The following is a 21,884-nucleotide window of genomic DNA, read 5'->3' on the forward strand; positions in this document are numbered from 1 at the left end:
GTGATTCAGTGGACGCAGGGTGGGAATTGCCTGGAAAGGGGCTCTAACAGGCCTTTCTCAGATGATGGCAATTTTCTATAACTTGAGCTGGGTGGTGATTACATTTATCAAAATTAAACGAATTGCACTAAAGATTTGTGCACTTTATGTGAACTGTAGTTTATTTACTGTTCTCATTGCTTGAACCTGGGAGATGCAGGTTGCAGAGAGCCGAGATTGAGCCATGGCACTCAAGCCTGGGTGATAGAATAAGACTACATCTCAAAAATCATAATAATAGTAATAATTTACTGTTCTCATAAAAATCAGCTGATGGGGAATGGAGGCAAGCTGGTGTAGACCATGACAAATAGTTTAGATTTTATTGTAAACTCATTAAATGCCCATTCTCGTTTTGTGTTTTAAAAAAATCCTACTGATACAGCCGTTTTCTCTACCAGAAAAGACTATAATCACATTATTTCATCAGTGGAAGCTACAGACAAAGGACCCTTAAGAGGCGGCATCTTCACCTATGGGAATTTTTTCTGCTCAAATGTGAGAGAAAGGGCATGTCCAAGTTTTCGTTTTGGTCAGGTCGCCCCCTAGTTTATGCACTGTGGGCTAAACTCCAGGAGCTGGTGCCCTTCCAGGCCAGTGGTTTATTCTGCTCTCTGGAGGCTGCTAGGATTAAAGGCGAAGCAAAGGACAGGTCTATTAGCCACAATCACAGGATAGAAAACACTGCTGTGACTCAGATTAGAACCAAAGTTGTGGGAACCACAACTACAAGTATTAACTACTACACGACCACAAGGCCTGCTGACAACCATTGTACTTCTTATACTTTTTAAATGTAAAAACACTCACACTATTTCCTATGCTTTATTCTTTGATGTCTGCAAATTATTGTGCTTTTCTCTCTTTCATGTGCTTCTCTGTTTTTCTCTCCCCATTCTGTTACATAATTTTAAAAAATGTCATCGCTCAGGGTCTGGCCACTGCCTCTACAGCAAGCCTCCTGGGAGGTCTGGTTGTCCCATCAACACCTCTGCCTTCTTCCTTTTTTGTTGTTGTTGTTGTTTTGTTTTGTTTTTTGACATAGTCTCGCTCTGTCGCTCAGGCTGGAGTGCAGTAGCGCAATCTTGGCTCACTGCAACCTCCGCCTCCCCGGTTCAAGCGATTCTCCTGCCTCAGCCTTCCAAGTAGCTGGAATAGCAGGTGCGTGCCACCACATGCGGCTAATTTTTGTATTTTTAGTAGAGACGGGATTTCACCATATTAGCCAGGCTGGTCTTGAACTCTTGAACTCAAGTGATCCATCTGCCTAGGCCTTACAAACTGCTGGGATTACAGGCATGAGCCACCGTGCCCGGCCAAATTTCAGGCCAACACCTGTTGACACACATTGCCAGACAAACGGAATCCCTCGCAGAACATCAATGGGCCCACAAAACACGCGGAGGCCAAGGTGGCTGACGATGTTAGCAAATTCAGTTCACGGTGTCTGGGGTAGAGCCCCGAGAGTCCACTGGCCACCTCTGTGCAAGGACCAGTCTCCGCTGCTCCCCACACACCTTTCTTTGGGCTGCTGAGGCCTCTTGGACCTCTGAGGTGACTGCCCGCCCGCAGCTTCTCTCCTTCCAGGAGCTTCATTTGTCCATCCTCTCCATAGTGGCTCAGCGGTAAGCCCAAGGTCCAGCATGGGAATCAGAAACCTGATGGTTCTTTGGGTTTGCAGGGATCTGCCCAGAGAATAGATGAAAGTAACAGGTACCAATATGAAAACTGCAGTGACTCACAAGAAACACTCCGTGCTTGCCACTTTGCTAAGCGGTTTGTTGAGTCCAATAGCTCAGCTGCATGGGTCCTGGGTTAGTCTCCTGAATGTCTTTGCTGCTACTTTGGTGAGTGTTGTCGTCATTTTACCTTGTGGTGGCGAAGACCCTAAATGCACTATTAGGTTATGCAGTATAATTTTTCCAGGAAGATGGGTAAAAAGTCACAGTGAAGTTAAAAACACCTATTGCATTGTCCAGGATTATGAACCCAGGTCTCCCACATGGGAGGCGGGAAGTCTACCACTGAACTACCAATGCCTCTCCCTACCAACTGCCTGGAGGATAACTGAAAAGAGTATCCAGAAAGACTTAGAAACTTGCAAGTGGCTTTTTCAAGTGTCGACTAAAAGCTAACAAAGACATCCAAACCAAATGTTTTTATAGGAAACTTTTACTAGACAAAGTTATAAATATCAAAACAGCTCATTCGTCGGATCAAACTCTTAACTCTGAAAAAGGTCTTTCTACCTGCATTACAAACCCTATAATAAAATATCAGAAATTCATTCATGTTTCTTTTCTCTAATCCTAAATCTTCAATTCTCAACCTCAAACTGCTGCCTTAGTGTCTGAGAAGGTAACCTAACTGATAGCTTAGGTAAGTAAAGTTCAAATCCAGGGAGGAAAAAAGAAGCAGAAGTAGAATTAGAAGAAAGAGGAAATGAAAGGACAGAATCAAGGTAGAGATAATGAAGAAACAAAGGTTGGTATACTGAGTTAGTCTTTTGTCGCTGTTTTTTTTGGCAAAAGAGTAATGATCGGTCATATAATCATTATAATACTATTATTTGTCTGCTTGAAGATGTATGAAGCACTTGAAGGAAATGTGATATAAAAAGATTAATAATGCTTGCAGTCAATATTGTTAGGGAGATTCCAATTTCTAAGTTAACATGCTTTGATGTATTAGCTATTTAAGGAGTAGACTAGATTAAGGAAATATTGACGGTCAAAATATTAACATATTAGTCTTTTGATGAAGTTCAAATAGTAGAGAGATGTCTTTCCTCAATTTTCCCTGGAGAGAGTAAACTGAAGAGAAAAATCCAGAGTTTGTCCCACATGTTGGGTCTAGGAGTCATTATGACTTTTTCAAAGACAGGAGCTGTGTGTGACATGGAATCATGCTTCTTCTCTAGCTGAGAAGCCAAGCTAGGTCCAGGCTGAGTCATAAACTTGAGCCCAACAAAGAAATCACCCTTCACCTTGACCTCAAAGAGCTTTGGCTGTTCTCTGTTCTTTGCCCAACACCCAAGACACACATCAGCTCTGGCCAACAAACCTTAACATATTATCTGTATCAACCAGAGCTACATTTATTCCCAAATCTCCTTCTAAAATACAAACCTGTACTTTCTACTCTCACCTTCTAAATTTATAAAGGCCTCATATGCATCTCAGAGTCACAGATGCTAAAACTCAACACACCAGTGAGTTCCCTGTCAGCATCATGTACCATCCTCTATCTCAAAACCCAGTGATCAGACCCAAGTACAGCATCTCCCAAAGAGTAGTGCACTGTCCTGGGTGTTTCAGTGATCACTAAAACCTGTTTCTAGCCCTGCCTAGCACACTTATCCTCGCCACCATCCATCCTATTTGCCAAGCCAGATCTTTCTTTGGATAAACTCTAGTTTTCACAACACAACAATTTCAGTTCAATTCAAAAAAGTAGTGTTTAGGTTTATTGGATACTCCACAAGCTTACTGCCACTTTATTACCACACTTTTCCATCTATCAGCTCTTGCGTCCATTAACATAAGCAGACAAAAAAAACTGGACTCCTGGCCAGGTGCAGTGGCTCATGCCTGTAACCCCAGAACTTTGGGAGGCCAAGGCAGGCAGATCATGAGGTCAGGAGATTGAGACCATTCTGACTAACACGGTGAAACCCTGTCTCTACTAAAACTAAAAAAAAAAAAAAAAAATTAGCTGGGCGTGGGGGCACCCGCCTGTATTCCCAGCTACTTGGGAGGCTGAGGCAGGAGAATTACCTGAACCCGGGAGGCGAAGGTTGCAGTGAACCGAGATCACACCATTGCACTCCAGCCTGAGTGAAAGAGCAAGACTCCGTCTCAAAAAACAAAAACAAAAACAAACAAACAAAACTGGACTCCCTACAGCCAGTGTAGTACGCACCACTCACTTGCCACACTGTATGCTAAGTGACCCTTCCACAGCTGAAATCTGCACATAACTTCAGCCTAAAACCATGTAATGTCCCTTTATTTCTTCAGTACAACGATACAATGATGAATACCTTATTCTCTGTACCCTTCTTCCCTCTGTGCTCATCACTCTAATAGTTCTTGCCAATACTCAAATCCAGGAGCAGCAAACTACTTGACGTGTCATAAACTTTTCACAGGTTCATGCCAGTGGATTCCCCGGTGAACCAGCTATCTTAACTTAGGCTTCCATAAGAAAATACCACAGACTGGTTGGCTTAAACATGAGGAATTTCTTTCTCACAGTTTGAGAGGCTGAGAAGTCCAAGATCAAACTGCCAGCTGATTTGGTTCCCTGGTGAGGGCTCTCTCCCTGGCTTGCAGACTGCTACCTTCTCCTTCTGTCCTTGCATGGTGGAGAGAGAGAGAGAGCACTTTGATCTTTCTTCTGTTTCTTATAATGACACTGATCTCATCATGGAGATCCTATGGTCATGACCTCCATGACCTCCATGACCATTACTTCCCAAAGGCCCTACCTCCAAAATACTTTCACGTTGGGAGTTAAGGCTTCAATATATAATTTGAAGGGAACACAAACATCCATTCCATTACACTAGCACCTGCATTTGCAATCCAGCCTCTGGGCCAGCCTTAGCAGTGCAGAGCCCAAGGCTTCAATTGACAGGATTTTTATGCTCCCATGCTCTGGCTCCTTGGCTCCGGAAGCTTCATAGAACCAGTAGGGTAATACATCATTTAGCAATTATACGATAAAACACATGGTGGGCAAAAGAGTGCCCTATTAAGTATTTCGGTTATGTCCCCATTAGTGTGCTTGGCTCAACCTATTAACAGTAAATAGTGGTTAGCATCCACCTCAGTACAATCCCCTGCAGTCATCCTATCCATTCCATTTTCCTATCCTTGGCTTGCTGGTTCAATACTCTTAAGTGATGTACTCCTGGTGCTCTCCTTTTTCCCTCAGAGATATCTTGTGATTTCTTTGATTCTCTCCACCTCTACAGGTTAATAAAACTAATATTTTAAAAAATCTGTAGAGGGATGTTGGGAAGCTGTGAGGAGAGCCCTTGGGCTTTTCGCCTGGGTAAAGGGCAGACTCCTGAAGATTCTGGGCCTTGGCCTCCAGCTGCACTAGTGCTGGCCACTTAGCTGTTCTCAGCAGCCTCACCTGGCGCAATGGTGCTGAAGCGCACTGCCTCCAGGCCAGAAGGCAAAGCGAGAGTCGGTGGCTATGACCTGGAACCCATTTAGGCAGAATTGAGGGCGCTTGGGGACAAAGCAATAGAGAAGGGTGGGCAATACAGGATGTGTACACTACACATTAGGAATTATATTTACTAAATTGTTGATTACCTAAGCCTCCGGAGAGTAGTTTGGACACTTACCGGTTTGCTGAGGATTATTTGGGGAAGGGGTATGCATGCAAATGTATATACATAATTCGTGTGATTTTGGAATATTGACTCTACGAGTTCCAGATGCAGATTTAGAACCTTTTTTAAAAATGTTTTGTTTTGTTGTCTCTCAAATCAGCCAGATCTGCAACTGGATCAGAGTAAAGCGAAGCCAAGCGGGACCCTTAGGAAATGCGCTAAGATGTCATCCACTTTCAGTGTCAGCCTGTGAAAATTCAGGCGATAGAAGAGAATGAAAAGAACCCTAAGGAATTTCTGGAACCAAAGCTAACATTAAGCAGGCCTGCTGTGACGTACTCTTACTGGCAGACCAGTGGAAATTGTAGCCTGGTCGACAATCTGTCTAGATTGATGAGGTCTAAAATGTAGGTCACAGGTTCAACAACTTTTCTGTTTTTCAACCTTGAGTAAACTCACTAAATTTAAAGTTAAAAGGAGACCTGTTTCCGCCCGGTTTCGAACCGGGGACCTTTCGCGTGTGAGGCGAACGTGATAACCACTACACTACGGAAACCACACGCTTGCAAAAGGAGGCAAAATATAATCATGAAAATCTTAGATCAGCCATTTCTACTATAGTTTACAAATCCAAGATCGCGCCACTGCACTCCAGCCTGGACGACAGAGCGAGAGTGTCTCAAAAAAAGTTTGGAGAAGGTGCCATTTCCCCTAGTTGCTTTTCTTACTGCAGTAGTGACCGCATTGCCTTCACATCTGAAGTCCAAGTGCTTCCACCCTGAGGAATATGCAGATCGCTAGGTCACTGGACGCCAGGCCGCAGTGCCCGCCTCGTTCTGCCTTTGGCTCCAAATGCAGTCGGGGAACGCGACTGAACCTCACCAGAGGCTGATGGGATGTTACCCTTACCAGCGACTGGAGAGCCGAGCTCCCAAAGAGGCCTACTTCATGATAGCCTTAAATCAGGAAATTTCATGAAATCCCACCCCTCTACCGCCCCATTCCCATATTCCATCTCCTCCCCTGCCCACTCTGAGAGGATTCGCCGCCTTTCTGTCGCGTCTGGACTCTTTGGAGTCCCACATGGACAAGACAAAAGGGGCATTGCCTTTTCCTACAGGATCGGGAAGAGCCGTCACAGCGGAGGAAACACAGACTAACAGCGCGCATCCCCACATACTTGCACCCTGCCGGACGCCAGCAAACCCAGCAAAGCACTCTCTGAAGCTTCTCTGGAAAAGGACGGAGTGTGAGGTTTCTGATAAGGCAAGAGGAGCCAAAGAGAGCGGACCCAGTCCTTCCCCTGGCTCGAGAGAACAAACCCAGAAGAAGGGCAGATTCAAAGGCAAAGCGCAAAGGCGGCCCAACCCCACGACCTGAGCGAGTCAAGGGTCGCGGGTTAAATTGCGTTTATCAGAACAGTTGTTTGCTCACTGTCCCAAAGCCCTCCAAGGGACAAAGAAAACACTAGCATGGCACCAATCGCAGAAGGGGGCAGCATTGACATCCAGGAACGGGCGTGGAAAAGCAGGGATCATCTCTCCCCTATCCCCTGTATGGCTGCAGACGTAGCAGTGGTTCTTTTCTCTAGGACCCAGTGAGTGTGCACTAGGACAGAACACTATTTATGTTATTCATGGTGGCACCACCCAGGCTGAAAGTGAGCCTGTGCTGCTTCAGCTTTCAGGAAGGACGGGCCCAATTCTCCCTCCCTATACAAAGCTGCAGTGCCCTGGCAATGGAGGACAGATCATGGAGTTGCCTGCCCTGGACTCGGGGAAGAGGCTCTGCCCTAAACCCCATTTTAGTGGTAGCTGTCAGAGTGGCATATCCATAGACTTCAGCTGCACCACAGCCAGGAACCGAAGGACAAAGTCTTTATAAAATGAAGGTTATGAGCTCTGTGACAGGGGCATGATAGGGAAGCAGATCACATTCTTGCCTACTCAGGAGGAGGAGCTAGTGCACCTCTGCCCCTTCCCCTGAAGCCTCAGCACACCACAACATGATCTCTTGCCACCATCCTGTCAGGGCAGGTTTTTCCACTGGACACCAGCCTACCTACCCACCCTTACTCTTAAGCAGCATCTACTGAACTGCATCCTAAACTGGACCACTGAATAAAAAAACCCTGCTACCCGAAGGGCTTAGTGTTAGTCCATGAGATAAGCTTCCTGAGAATTCCCTACCCTCAGCCCCCAACAGGGGTTAGTGTGTTAGCTTTTACTTCCAGTACATCACTACAACAAGCAGCATCTGAGAAAGCTACTGCTCAGAAGCTACCTACAACCAAGAAACACATACAGAGATAGGGCCCCCTGAAAGCACCCAGAAATGAAGCCAAACAATCATACACAACACATATCACAGTCATACCATCAAGAAAAAAAAAAAGAATAAAAAAATTAAAAATCCTCATCCAAACAATACCAAATTCAAAAATAAGAAGCAACAGCTTCCTCAGATGAGAAGGAATCCAGTGTACCCGGAGTATTTACACACTTCCAAAGGATTGTACTAGTTCCTAGCAAGAGATCCTAGCCAGACTGAAATGTCGGAAATGACAGATAAGAATTCCAAATACGTATTGCAAGGAAACTCAATGAGATCCAAGAAAAAGTTGAAGTCCAATGCAAAGAAACCAGAAAAACAATGCAGAATATGAAAGACAAGAAAACTATATTAAGAAACAAACAAATACAACTTCTATAATTGAAAATTCACTAAAGGAATTTCAAAACACATTGAAAGCTTTAACAATAGACTACACAAGCAGAAGAATGAATTTCAGAGCTTGAAGGTTGGTCTTTCAAATTCACCTAGTCAGACAAAAATAAAGAAAAAATAATTTTTAAAAATGAACAAAGCTTTTGAGAATTATGAGGTTATGTAAAGCAATCAAGCCTATGACTTATTGGCATTCTGGAGAGAGAAGAAGAAAAAGTAAGCAACCTGGAAAACATATTTGAAGGAATAATTCAGGAAAGAATTTTCCTAGTCTTACTAGAGAGATTGATATTCAGATACAAGAAATTCGGACAACTTCTGCAAGATACTACACAAGATAACCATTGCAAAGCATACAGTCATCAGACTTTCCAAGATCAACGTGAAAGAAAAAATCTTAAAGGCAGCTGAAGAAAAGGACCAAATTATCTCTAAAGGAAATCCCATCAGACTAACAGCAAACTTCTCAACCGAAATCTTACAAGTCAGAAGAGACTGGGGCCTATTTTTAGCCACCTAAAAGAAAAAAAAAAAAGTGCTCGTCAAAGTTTCATACTCTGCCAAACTAAGCTTCATAAATGAAGGAGAAATAGTTTTTCCCAGACAGAGAAATGCTAAGGGAATTCATTAACACCAGACAGGCTCTAAACAAATGTCCAAAGGCGTTCTAAACATGGATGGTACTTGCTACCATAAAAGCACATGTAATTACAAAGCTCATAGACCCTATAAAGCAGTACATAATTGGGTCTACAAAGCAACTAGCTTAACACTATGACAAAAATAACACCTCACACATGAATATTAACCTTGAATGTAAATGGCCTAAAAGCTCCACTTAATGGGCATAGAGTAGTCCAGGCATGATGGCTCACATCTGTAATCCCAGCACTCTGGGAGGCCAAGGCAGGCAGATCACTTGAGGTCAGGAGTTCGAAACGAGCCTGGCCAACATGGTGAAACTTCATCTCCACTAAAATACAAAAATTAGCTGGGCGTGGTGGTGGGTGCCTGTAACGCCAGCTACTCGGGAAGCTGAGGCAGAACCACTTGAACCCAGGAAGCAGAGGCTGCAGTGAGCCAAGATCGCACCACTAAACTCAGCCTGGGTGACAGAGTGAGACTCCATTTAAAAAAAAAAAAAAAGGCATAAGGTGGCAAATTGGGGGAAAAAAAAATCAAACTTTCTGTGGCCTTTAAGAGAGATCTATCTTACATGTCATAGCGCCCAGAGGCTCAAAGTAAAGGGATAGAGAGAGATCTGTTATGCAAATGGAAAACAAAAAAGATCAGGAGTTGCTATTCTTGTATCAAGTAAAACAGACTAAACCAACAACGGTTAAAAAAAAAAAAAAAAAGACAAGGAAGGCATTATGTAATCAGAAAGCATTCAATTCAACAAAAAGATTTAACTATCCTAAATATATATGCACCTAACACTGAAGCACCCAAATTTATAAAACAAATACTACTAGACCTAAGCAAAGAAATAGCCATACTATAATAGTGGAGGACTTCAACATCCCACTGACAGCACTAGACAGATCACTGAGGCAGAAACCTAATAAAGAAACTTTGGACTTAAATTGGACTCTTGACCAAATGAATTTAATAGATGTCTATAGAATACTCTATCCAGCAACCACAGAATATACGTTCTTCTCTTCTGTACACAGAACATTCTCTAAGATTGACCACATACTCAGTCATAAAGCAAGTCTCAATAAATTTTTTTAAATGAAATTATATCAAGTATCTTCTCAGACAACAGCAAATAAAAGCAGAAATCAATGCCAAGAGGAACTCTCAAAACCACACAAATACATGGAAACTAAACAACAGAATCATTTTTGGGTAAACAATAAAATTAAGGCAGAAATAAAAAAATTGAAACAAATGAAAGTAGAGACACAATGTGTCAAAAACTCTGGAATACAGCAAAAGCAGTGTTAAGAGGAAAGTTTATAGCACTCAATATCTACCTTGAAAAGATAGAAAGATCTCAAATTAACAACATAATACCACACCTACAGAACTAGAAAAAGAAGAAGAAACAAAACCCAAAGCTAGGAGAAGGAAAGAAATAACTAAGATCAGAGCAGAACGAAATGAAACAGAGACCAAAAAAAAAAAAAAAAAAACACACACACACACAAATGAAGAGTTGGTTATTTGAATGATTGATAGACCACTAGCTAGATTAACCAGAAAAAAAAAGATCCAAATAAACACAATCAGAAATTACAAAGGTGACATTACAACTCATACCACAGAAATACAAAAGATCCTCAGCGACTACTATGAGCATCTCTATATGCACAAACTACAAAACCTAGAGGAAATAGTTAAATTCCTGGAAGCACACAACTTCTTAAGATTGAACCAGGAGAAACTGAAATCCTGAACAGACCAATAATGAGTTATGAAATTGAATCAGTAATAAAAATTCTACTAATCTGAAAGAGCCCTGAACCAGACAGAATTTTACAACTGAATTCTACCAGACATGCAAAGAAGAGCTGGTACCAATCTTACTAAAACTATTCCAAAAAATTGAGGATGAGGGATTCCTAACTCATTCTATGAAACCAGTATCATCCTGATACAAAAATCTGGCAGGGACACAATAAAAAAAGAAAACTACAGGCCAATATCCCTGATAAACATAGATGCAAAAATTCTCAACAAAATACTAGCAAACTGAATCCAGCAGCACATCAAAAAGATAATTCATCATGATCAAGTGGGCTTTATGCCTAGGATGCAAAGATGATTCAACAGATGCAAAAAAAAGATGCTATTTACTGCATAAACAGAATTTTTAAAAACCATATGATTATCTCAATAGATGCATAAAAAGCATTCAATAAAATCTTACATCTCTTGCATGATACACACCTTCAACAAACCAGCCATCAAAGGAACATAACTCAAAATAATAAGAGCCATCTATGACAAACCCATAGCCAACATCATGCTGAATAGGCAAAAGTTGGAAGCATTGCCCCTCATAACTGGAACAAGACAAGGATGTCCACTCTCACCACTCCTATTCAACACAGTACTGGAAATCCTGGCCAGAGCAATCAGTCAGGAGAAATAAAAATAAAAATAAAAAAGCAATCATCCAAATAGGAAAAGGGGAAGTCAAATTATCTCTGTTCACCAAAGACATGATCCTGTATCTAGAAACCTCTAAAGATTCCTCCAAGATACCCCTAGACTTGATAAAGAAGTTCAGTAAAGTTTCAGGTTACAACATCAGCATACAAAAAATCAGTAGCATTTCTATACACTAAAAATGCTCGAGCTGAGACCCAAATCAAGAACTTAATCCCATTTACAATAGCCACGCACACACACACAGATAAAATAAACAAAATACCTAGGAATATATTTAACCAAGGAGGTCAAAGATCTGTACTGGGAGAACTACAAAACACTGATGAAAGAAATAATAGACAACACAAACAAATGGGAAAACATTCCATGCTTGTGGACTGGAAGAATCAATATTGTTAAAATGAGCATTCTGTGCAAACCAATCTAAAGATTCAACGCAATTCCTATCAAGTTACCAATGTCATTTTTTACAGAATTAGGAAAAACATTATAAAATTCTTATGGGGCTGGACATGGTGGCTCACACCTGTAATCCCAGCACTTTGGGAGGCTGAGGCAGGAGGATCACTTGAGGTCAGGAGTTCGAGGGCAGCCTGGCCAGTATGGTGAAACCTCGTCTCTATCAAAACACACAAAAATTAGCAGGCGTGGTGGCACACACCTATAGTCCCAGCTACTTCAAGAGACTGAGGTGGGAGAATCACTTGAACCCAGAGGCAGAGGTTGTAGTGAGCCGAGCTTATGCCACTACACTCTAGCCTGGGTGACAGAGTGAGACTCTGTCTCAAAAAAAAAAAAAAAAAAAAAAAAAAAATCCCCATGGAACCAAAAAAGAGCCCGAATGGTTAAGGAATCCAAAGCAAAAAGAACAAATCCAGAGGCATCACATTACCTAACTACAAACTATACTACAAGGCTATAGCAACAAAAACAGCATGGTACTGGTACAAAAATAGGCACATAAATCAGTGGATAAGAATAGAGAACCCAGAAATAAAGTCACACACCTACAGCTAACTGATCTTTAACTAAGTTGACAAAAATAAACAATGGAGAAAATGATACCCTATTCAATAAATGGTGCTGGGAAAACTGGCTAGCCAAATGCACAAGAATAAAACTGGACCCTCACCTCCCACCATATACAAAAATTAATTCGAGATGGTTTACAGACTTAAATATAGGATGTCAAACTATAAAAATGCTAGAAGAAAACCTAGGAAAATCTCTTCTCGACATTGGCCTATGACTAAGACCTCAAAAGCAAATGCAACAAAAACGAAAATTGACAAATGGGACTTAAATGTAAAAAGCTTCTGCACTGCAAAAGAAATAATCAACAGAGTATACAGTCAACCTACAGAATGGGAGAAAATATTTGAAAACTGTGCATCTGACAAAGGACTAATATCCAAACTCTATAAGAAACTTAAATCAACAAGAGAAAACCAAATAACCCTATTTTAAAAATGGGCAAAGGACATGGGTAGACACTTATCAAAAAAAGACATACAAGCAGTCAACAAATATATGAAAAAATGCACAACATCACTAATCATCAGAGAAATGCAAATTAAAACTACAGTGAGATATCATCTCACAGTAGTCAGAATGGCTACATTCCAGGCATACGGCAACTGTGCTCTTCACGACTTCTCAGTGTTTATTCACATTGAGAAGTAGGTTCTGTCATTCTCTTGAATGAAGCTCACCTGATATGGTAAGTTATCCTCATTTTAAAACATTCAGATTTTATCCTACAATCTTTTCACATGTGACAGCTTTTCTGTTCTTTCTAAGCATGTAATGGAAGTCAAGGAATTCTACATCGTCACAATCTATTAATGTTTCTTACCTTCCCACAGCAGTGAAATTCTCATTCTAGTCTTCTGAAACAGAGATAGCTAATAAAGAAAACTCATTTCTCCTTTAACCTTTTCCACGAATTTCAGGCCATTCTGGTTTTATTCTTTTCTACACAAAGTTTACTCTTTATAGGTGTTCAATAAATAAATATGAACACTCATTTAAAAAATAATTTATTAATTTGATCTCTTCATTTAAAGATAATATCCAATGCCTCCAAGTTCCCACCCAAGAATTCTGTTGGACAGGGCTGGAAAAGTTCTGGAGAACATTCTTCTAGACCCTCTAGGCATCATGTCACAGGATATCCTCGCCACAGCTGGAAGAGTGACTCTGAGTATATGAACGAGGGGCTACAGTGGACTGTGCAGTACCTAGGGAGGGAGAGACAGGGTTGCAATGAAGTCTGGAGGGATTAGGGAATTCACTGATTGTACCAAACAAAAACTTATATTTCTTCTCTCCTATTCCATACCCAGGTGAAAGTGGGAAAGACAGGAAGAGAGACACCAAGCTGTTTTCTAGTTGACAGCTAGTGACTCTCTGATTATCTGCAAAGATTGGGAAGGGAACTTAAACATGACATGTAGATTTTCCAGAACTATTTACTCCTGGAGCCAGGAGTCCGTGAACATGTAGGTGGGATCTTGTAAGAAGCAGCCTTATCTAGATTGGGAATAAGCTATGATAGTTTTAAGCTGTGTGGATCTGGTCAATTTTTGTGCTGCCTACTTCTCTTTGCTTCTATGACTGGGCATTGCTGCAGAAAGGAAGAAATATGGAAATGACTTCATCTTTGATTTTTTTCCTTCTGGAAGCCTGAAAACTCCAGTTTTCTTCCCTGAGCCCTTTTTCTGTTGCAGAACTACAGTGTGGACTACAGGTCCTAACCATGGAAGATGGAGGTAGATACCTCACAGGGAATAAAAACAACCCAGACAAGTCGCATCTTTAGCTAACAGATACTTTCAAAGATGTACTTTCCTGCACCCATTAAAATTTTAGTCTCAGCCAATCAGAAAACCTGGTGTCCTCATGCACTGGGATAACAGTGCAGTATGGCTCAGGCTCAGGTTTTGCTGGGCACACCACAGTAGGCCACACACTCTCACATGCAATGGCTTCAGGTATGGACCAGGGTCTTTCCCCCTAACTGGCTTTGGTTATGATGTTGTAGGTCATCATTCTTCTGGCCTTAATATGAGAGAAGAAGATGTGTGAAAGAATTGGTCTCCAAGTGAGAGCATCCAGGGTGAAGAGTGTGGGAATAAGGGTCGTTAGCACAAGAGAAGAGGCAGGTGATATCCAAGGCATGTAGTAATGGCATAAAGGTGGAATGTTGCTCTCATTCAGCTGAAGTGGGCACCATGGAAACCTTGGTGCTACCAGTTGCCAGTCAGGCCACAAGCCCAAGAACAGCACCAGGCAGTATAAGGACATATAAGAATGACATCACTTCAGATAGTCCTGAGAATGAGACCTAGCCCTGTTTGGGGCAAACCACTCGCTGGGAGCAATAGTACCCTTCCTGCTTCCCTGTCTGGGCTGATTGTAAGGAACAAATGAAATCATGCACACCAATGTGCTTTACACCTGTAACACTCTGCCCCAAGAAGCTATATGCCCTTTTGAGACTCCCTAGATGTGGACAGAAACATAAACTTTCTGCCTTTCTACCTTTTCCTTGGTCACCATTGCTGAGCACATGCTCCAGCCTCTCCCTCAGGCGGTCATTGAGGCTGACAGACTCCTCCAGGCGCTGGCGCAGTTTCTGGATCTCAGCAAGATTCTTTTCCAGCAGGTCAGCCGGTACTGCAAACCACCAAGACATAGGAGAGGTAGGCGGTGGGGAAGCCTGATCATCCCTGGGCAGCTGTGGGGCCTGCCTGGCATCTGTCTGCAAGATCTCTACCTATCTCTATCCTTCCGTCAGCTTCTTCCTCTCTCCTTGGCATTCCTCTCTCCTTGGCATTCAGGAAGCACCAGGCAACTTTAGTTAAAGCTCCTGGGCTTTCAACCACAAGGTGGCCCCTGTGAGGAAACACCACAGGTCTCCTCCCAGACAGAGATCACCAAGTACATCTAAGGGAGATGGACACGGGGTGAGAAACTACTAAAGGCCTCTAGGCAGAACTGGCCTAGTAATGGGAAAGGCTGTCTACCTCCTGGGCATGGATAGCAATCCAGAGAATCTCCCTCTCCATCTCATCCCTCTCCCCCATGATGATCCCAACTCAACAGCCTTTGAGATTCACTCACTTACAGAGAGAAAGACCAAGGTAAGTGCATATGAAATTAAACCAGGCTGTGAATAATGAGTAATAGTGAATGTTCTCCTTTAACCAGCTTTGGCAAAAAAGGAACATGAAAGAGCCTGGGGAGGTGTCAGGATCTGAAGGGGGAACAGGAGAGAAGGGAACAATCTCCAAGGAAGGAAAAAGATGCACAGAGGGAGGAGGCTGAGAATAGGCTTTACCCACTGGGAGATTTTGTGTAGGGTCAGGTTTTTCTCTGAGAATTTAAAATGTCATATTGTTATATTACCCGGGACACAGAAATGGAGCTACTTCAAGCCATTCCTCTAAATAGCTGCACTCCTAGCTGCTGGGTGCCAGGATGCTTGGCTCCAAATCCAAAAGCAACGTTTATGGGGGCAGGATTGGCTCGTGGTTGTATGCATGGTGTGTGTCAAAGAGTGGAAAGACTGTGTAGGGGTGGGTGACTCTGTAGAAATAGTTTTCCATCCTACAGTAGCTCTTGACCTAAGGAAGACCTTCCCCATGGAATCTGAGCTTAGCATTCCAGGGCAGTCTTAATCTAGGCTTAAGAAGGTTGTAGTACAGAGAGAAGCCAGCATTTAAATGTGAGGTAACTTATCCTCCTTGTAGAGCACCTCAGAATGTCCCTGACTTCTCCTACTCTCCTGCCCAGAGTGAGTTCCTAGGTAGGATGACTAGGAGAAGGCACTTACAAAGAACCAGCACTGAGCTGGTTCTCACTGTCTGGCTTATCCACATATTGTCCCATCATTTTTTATGAGCCAAGTTCTAACAGAGGAATCAAAAAATCCTCTGGCCAGGAAAGGAATGTGTCATTCCTATCAATGGGCTCGATTTCACCAAGTGCACCTTTGTGTTTTACCAGAGGTTTCGGAGTTGGGCTGGTACAAACAGGAGAAGGAGGCTAGGTCTCCAGATGCATTCATTTTTTGAGGCCTCATCTCTTCCCATGGGCCACTGCTACCGTGTTCTAGTGTCCTGCTCAGCTGGCCAGTGCCGCTCGAAGGATGGAAGGGCTGAGCAGACCTGGCTCCTTGGTTGCTGGGCAAAGCAGCTGAATCAGCAGAAGTGGCAGCGCTGGCATCTGTCCAGAAAGGAATGTGAGTGAGAAACCAACAGGGAAGCCATAAATGAGTGTTTTAAAGGTAATTATAGTGAGTTGAATAGTGTCCTCCAAAAATTCATTCAGTGAATGAATTCATTCAGTTCACTTGGAACTTCAGAATGCGATCTTATTTGTAAATGGGGTTTCTGCAGATGTAATAAGCTAAGATGAGATGATACTGAATTGGGGGTATGTCTTAAATTCAACATGACTGATGTCCTTATGAGAAGAGAGGAGACACAGAGATAAAGAGACACACAGAGAGGAAGACCATGTAACAACAGAGGCAGAGATTGGGGTGATGTGTCTACAAGCCAGGGGAACACCCCCAGAAACCATCAGAAGCTAGGAAGAGGCAAGGAAGGATCCTTCCCTGGAGCCTTCGGAGGGAGCATGGCCCTGCTGACGTCCTGATTTCAGACGCTTTCACCTCCAGAACTGTGAAAGAATACATTTCTGTTTGAAGACGCCCAGTTTGTGTTTCTTTGTGTTGGAAGCCCTCGAAAACTAATAAAGCAATCCATGCAATGAAGGCTAAGGCAGATGTCATCAGATTCATTTTCCAAGGACTCCCCATTTCACTCTAAAGTCACTGGTATTTCTCAGCCTATGACATAAGCAGTAGTGGTTAGATGTGATATCTGAGCATCACAGCACACACAGGAAAAATATGGGGCCCCTCTCCTAGCTCCTTTTATGATTCCCAATGCTGGAAAGATCCTGGGGAGGTACTTCAGAAATGTTTCTTCTAATAGCAGGACTCACACCCAGTCCTAGGAGTTCAGACAGTGAGGGGTGAAGCATTTTGTTGGTCTGTAAACAGGTGACTATTTATTCAACATTCTATGCCCTTGCCAGAAACACACCAGCTACTCCTTCCTGGGATTGTTCTACATTGAGGCTATCGGAGGAGGAGGGGAAAATGGCCTCCACTTCTGGACAATGTGCAGAGAACCGAGACAGTGTTGCTTCCACTCCTAGTGGTTCTCGTTCTGGCCTCGGCTGACTCTGGACCTGCAGTGAAGCTGAGCGGGTGTCTAAGGCAAGTGGTGATTTGGATTCTACCTAGAATGGCTTTTGACACTGCAAAAATAATTCTTACGTACAGCTCACATTGTCTGGCTCCTATCCAAAGAACAGCTAGTGTACTGTTGCATAGGGGATTGTAGAATCAGAAAACACATGGCATCTTACAGCTCAATGATGCTATGACAACATGGCCAGATCCTCTGGGCCCTTCATTACTGTCTCCCTTTAAGAGAAAAAACCCAGCTGGGGTGGCAGGGCCATAATTCCAAGGATTATTATCAAGGGCTAAAGAATAGACAAGTTTCTCCTCTGAGCAGGTGGGAGTGAGGTTTCTGTTTGCCCTCAAAACATCATGTTCTTTTAGGAACTGTATATTTAAATCAGTATCCAGTAGGTCTCTCCTTCTCCAGTTGATAAAATATCAGATACTAATTAGAATCACTCTGAAATAAAGAGTAAGGACAACTATGTTAAGTCTTTAATACAATGCCTGACTTAAAGTAGGAACTCAATCAAAATGTGATTCCCACCCCCTTTCAAACCTCCTTTATCTCAGAAAATCAGTTTACTCTCAACCATGGCCATAGGAAGTTCTAAGTTTTATCAGTAACAGTGATCAGTGTTTTAACATTCCCTGGCCATACCACATGGGGAACATGCCCTACACTGCAGATGGAAAGCAACAGAGACTAGACTTTTGTGAGGGAAATTTAGCCTCACAGTGTAGTTGTCATGCCAGTGCACTACAGGTTGACTGTTCTAGAAATTCTGATTCAAAAAGCAAAGAGGAAGTGGTGATAAACAGTTGCCCCTCTGAAAGGACAGTGACTTCCAATGGGAAAGAGAAGGGCTTCAATCTCCCTCAGGAAAGATATTCGCAGCAAAAAGTAAGGCTAGTGCTCTCCAGATGCATCACTCCAGGGGCCACACCTCACTGCAGGCAGTGGCAGGGATTGCAGGTAAGGGAAACATGGGCTTGCCCTTCTGCCATCTCTCGGGGCAGTGCTGAGGTTGAAACAAGTGCCTCTGGGCAACTGAATCAAGGATGCACGTAAAAGTCCCATTGGCCCCTTGAAATAGGTGATGTACACATCAGGGGCAGCTCATCTATTTACAAATGGTTAGATAGAAGTGTAATATGTATAAGGTCTTGTCCCATCTTCAGAGGCCAGAACTCTGTGCTGGATACACAGAGCAGAAAAAGTGAAATGAGAAAAACACTGGCTCCAGAAGCCTAGCAAAAGAGGTGCTGAGGAGTGAGCACCCTCCGTATGTAGCCCCTGACTTCTCAGACTTCAGAGTGAAATACTCAGAACCTGAGCTTTGAGTCAGGTAGACTCAAAGTATATGTTACCCCAAGCTGCTTTGTCTTCAGTAAGTTCCTCAACTTTGCTGAGCCTCAGTGTCCTCCACTAGAAAAGCAGAACACCACTACCTACTTGAGGGGATCACTGTGTCAATTAAATGAGGCAACATATGTATAGTGGTCAATATTGTGAGCATAATAGGTGCTCAATCAATGAGAAGTTCTTGTCTTTCTTTGGCTGCTATAATCTTAGAGGAAACATTTTGCTGCTTTGCTCCTCATTGTGAAATGAGAAACGGGAGTAGTACCAGATCAAAACCCATTACGGGCTGGGCATGGTGGCTCATGCCTGTAAGCCCAGCACTTTGGGAGGCTGAGGCAGTTGGATCACCTGAGGTCAGGAGTTCGAGACCAGCCTGGCCAACATGGTCAAACCCTGTCTCTACTAAAAATATAAAAATTAACCGAGCGTGGTATCAAGCACCTGTAATCCCAGCTACTTGGGAGGCTGAGGCTGGAGAATCACTTGAACGCAGGAGGCAGAGGTTGCAGTGAGCTGAGATCGCACCACTACACTCTAGCCTGGGCGACAACAGCAAAACTCCATCTCAAAAACAACAACAACAACAACAAAAAACCATTATGGCTCATTCATTACCTAAAATAGCCACTTTAGAAAAAAACATCAGCTACAGCCAGGGACTAAAAATAATTTCCTGGTATTGTCCACATTAGGATTTGATTCATACTGGCCTAAAACTTCAAACACTTTTCTCAGGAGGAAAATTAAAGAGAAAACTGAGCAGGAGAAAAAAACTTAATCTCTTCTTCCCATCTCTACCAAGGCTACCCCAAGGACCCTCTCAGGGAAATTCTCAGGAGGGACATGCTATGCTGGTTGGTGATATACTCAGCTTGAACCTCACAGAATGTCCCCATTTACTGATGGTTTAGAGGGTGTTATAGCAAACTTATTAGGATGATGGATGGGGTCTGTAAATTCACAAATGATAAAGGTGATTTTAGTGGTGAACAAAAAGTAGGAACTGTGGCTGTTTACCCCAGGGATTCCAGGATCAGGTGCACAATGTTAGCAACACTCATGTCCCTAGTTTGAAAGATGACATAATTGTGTGCAGTGAAGAGGAACTATTTGCCCCCTTTCTCCCCTTCCCAACTCATGCCCCCCAAGTCCAACACCATGTATGTGTCAGAGAGGATCTAGTGACTGATGACATGTGAGACTGGGAATGGAGAAAAGCTACCAGAAACCTTTGGGGCTTATGCTGAGCACTGAGTCCCATAGCTATGTCCGACTAGGTGCATCACGGTGGATCTATAGGGCCCAGCTGCAAAGATGCCACCTCTTGGCCTAGATAATGTGTGAGCACCGAAAAACTGGAACCATGTGGGTACTCACTGACTACAGTCACTGAAGGACGCACTTCCTGCTTGTCAAGCTGTGGAGACGTGCTGCTCGGGGAGTGATGTGGGGCAGACAGGGTGTGGTTGTTGCACCAGATCTGGGGCTGAGTCTGGGACTGGGCATCCCGCTTGGTCTCTAGGACTTCTGTCACTTTACTCATATTATGCATCTTCCTCAAGATACTAGTGGGGTAAGAAGGAAGAAAAAATAAAGGCCACCTAATGCCACAGCTGTACTAATCTGGAGGCTCACAGGAGAAGTAAAGGGGAGGTCAAGAGGATCATTCCTTCAGAGGAGAAGCCAAACAATTCATCTCTGTTTAGGGATAGAGTATGGAGGGAAGGCAGGGGGCAGGGAGAGCAGCAGTTGTCTGGTGCATTGGCTACAAACATCCTGAGGAAAAGAGAAGCCTTAACGGGCCCTTTAAATAACACTCATGCTTCCTTCACAAGACACCCAGAGACCCATAAGAGTTCAACTCCAGGTATGGGCATGGTGGCGCATGCCTGCAATCCCAGCAATCTGGGAGGCCAAGGCAGGAGAATTGCTTGAGCCCAGGAATTCAAGACCAAATTGAGAAACATAGTAGAGACCCTCTCTCTACAAAAAATAAAAATAAAAAATGAGCTGGGTGTAGTGGTGTGCACCTGTAGTCCCAGCTACTCAGGAGGCTGAGGAGAATCACTTGAGCCCAGGAGGTCAAGGATGCAGTGAGCAGTGATCGTGCCACTGCATTCCAGCCTGAGCAACAGAGCAAGACCTCATCTCAAAAATAAATTTTAAAAAATGTAAAAAGAAAAAAAAGTTCAACTCACTCTGTGAACATAGTTTTTTAAATAGTATTTGCCATAGGCCGTTTAAAACAGATTCCCCGGGCAATGTAGCCTCACTGGTGTCTTGCAGTTTCTAGATCTCCTTCCCTAAGTATAGAGACACAGTATAAACTTTTGTTTGCAAGGAAAATTTGTAGCTGTTTAACATCTTCCAGCACTCCTTGGGTCACCCTGGAAGAAATCAGATATAATCTTACTCTGGTCTTTAAATAAGGGAAATCCCTGGAGGTTCAGAAGACTCCTAAGACCCAGATAGGTTAGAGCAGCTCTATATTACTAAACTGGTGAATTAATTGGTGAAAATAAAAGAATAATACATTTAAAAAAAATTTTTAAAAGTGAGACTGCCTTATCACTAAGGATACATAATGGTTTAATGAATAAATAAACTATTTGTTTTTTTACTGGCCGTGTATGCTACTATTTCTTTGAGCTTCTGGCTCTTGCTTCTGGATCCTTCACCAGATTACATCTTCGATAGTCCCTGAAAATTTGGAGTTACCTGAGAGTCGAAGGCACCTGTCCTACTTGATTCTTCTTAGTTGTACAGTCATCTGAGAACAAAATTCAAAAGGACCAGTCATGCTTTAAGTGGGTCTCATTTCCCAGACTGCAGACAAACACGGAGTTCTATCTGGGACCAGAGACCTAACTACCTGATGCTTGCCTTGATTCCAGGATACTCTGAATTTTCCCAGATCTTGGGTTGAGTCTTTAGAGAGCTTGCCTGGCAGGCTTTCCTGAGCCCACCATGAAGGTCATCGTCTCTATTTGCTTTGCCCTGAGTCACAGCAAAAAGCTAAA

The 21,884-nt window shown here is 43.0% G+C and overlaps 1 protein-coding gene and 1 non-coding gene across 2 annotated transcripts; both read right to left on the minus strand.

The window, feature by feature from the left end:
- Window positions 1–5,869: 5,869 nt before the first annotated feature.
- TRNAV-CAC lies at window positions 5,870–5,942 on the minus strand. The gene has a single exon. It is a non-coding gene; the product is annotated as a tRNA-Val (tRNA).
- Window positions 5,943–13,261: 7,319 nt separating this feature from the next.
- Window positions 13,262–20,505, minus strand: LOC112618708 (myomegalin). The gene is made up of 4 exons (XM_025376100.1): window positions 20,242–20,505; window positions 16,244–16,465; window positions 14,780–14,914; window positions 13,262–13,476 (listed from the first exon to the last, which is right to left on the minus strand). Exons 1-4 carry the CDS (start codon window positions 20,414–20,416, stop codon window positions 13,400–13,402), a joined length of 609 nt encoding a protein of 202 aa, XP_025231885.1. The 5' UTR covers window positions 20,417–20,505; the 3' UTR covers window positions 13,262–13,399.
- Between the last annotated feature and the right edge of the window lie 1,379 nt (window positions 20,506–21,884).

This window comes from Theropithecus gelada, chromosome 1, assembly GCF_003255815.1.
Source record: "Theropithecus gelada isolate Dixy chromosome 1, Tgel_1.0, whole genome shotgun sequence".
Taxonomy (NCBI): Eukaryota; Metazoa; Chordata; class Mammalia; order Primates; family Cercopithecidae; genus Theropithecus; species Theropithecus gelada.

Bases quoted from the DNA above. Each gene is read 5' to 3' on its own strand.
- LOC112618708 (XM_025376100.1), bottom strand. From the start codon at position 20,416: ATGCATAATATGAGTAAAGTGACAGAAGTCCTAGAGACCAAGCGGGAT. The intron at 16,466-20,241 runs GTGAGTACCCAC...CTTTCTGGACAG, and splicing joins TCCTTCAGTGACTGTAGTCA to ATGCCAGCGCTGCCACTTCT. The intron at 13,477-14,779 runs GTAGAAAGGCAG...CTCCCTCCCTAG, and splicing joins CAATGGTGACCAAGGAAAAG to GTACTGCACAGTCCACTGTA.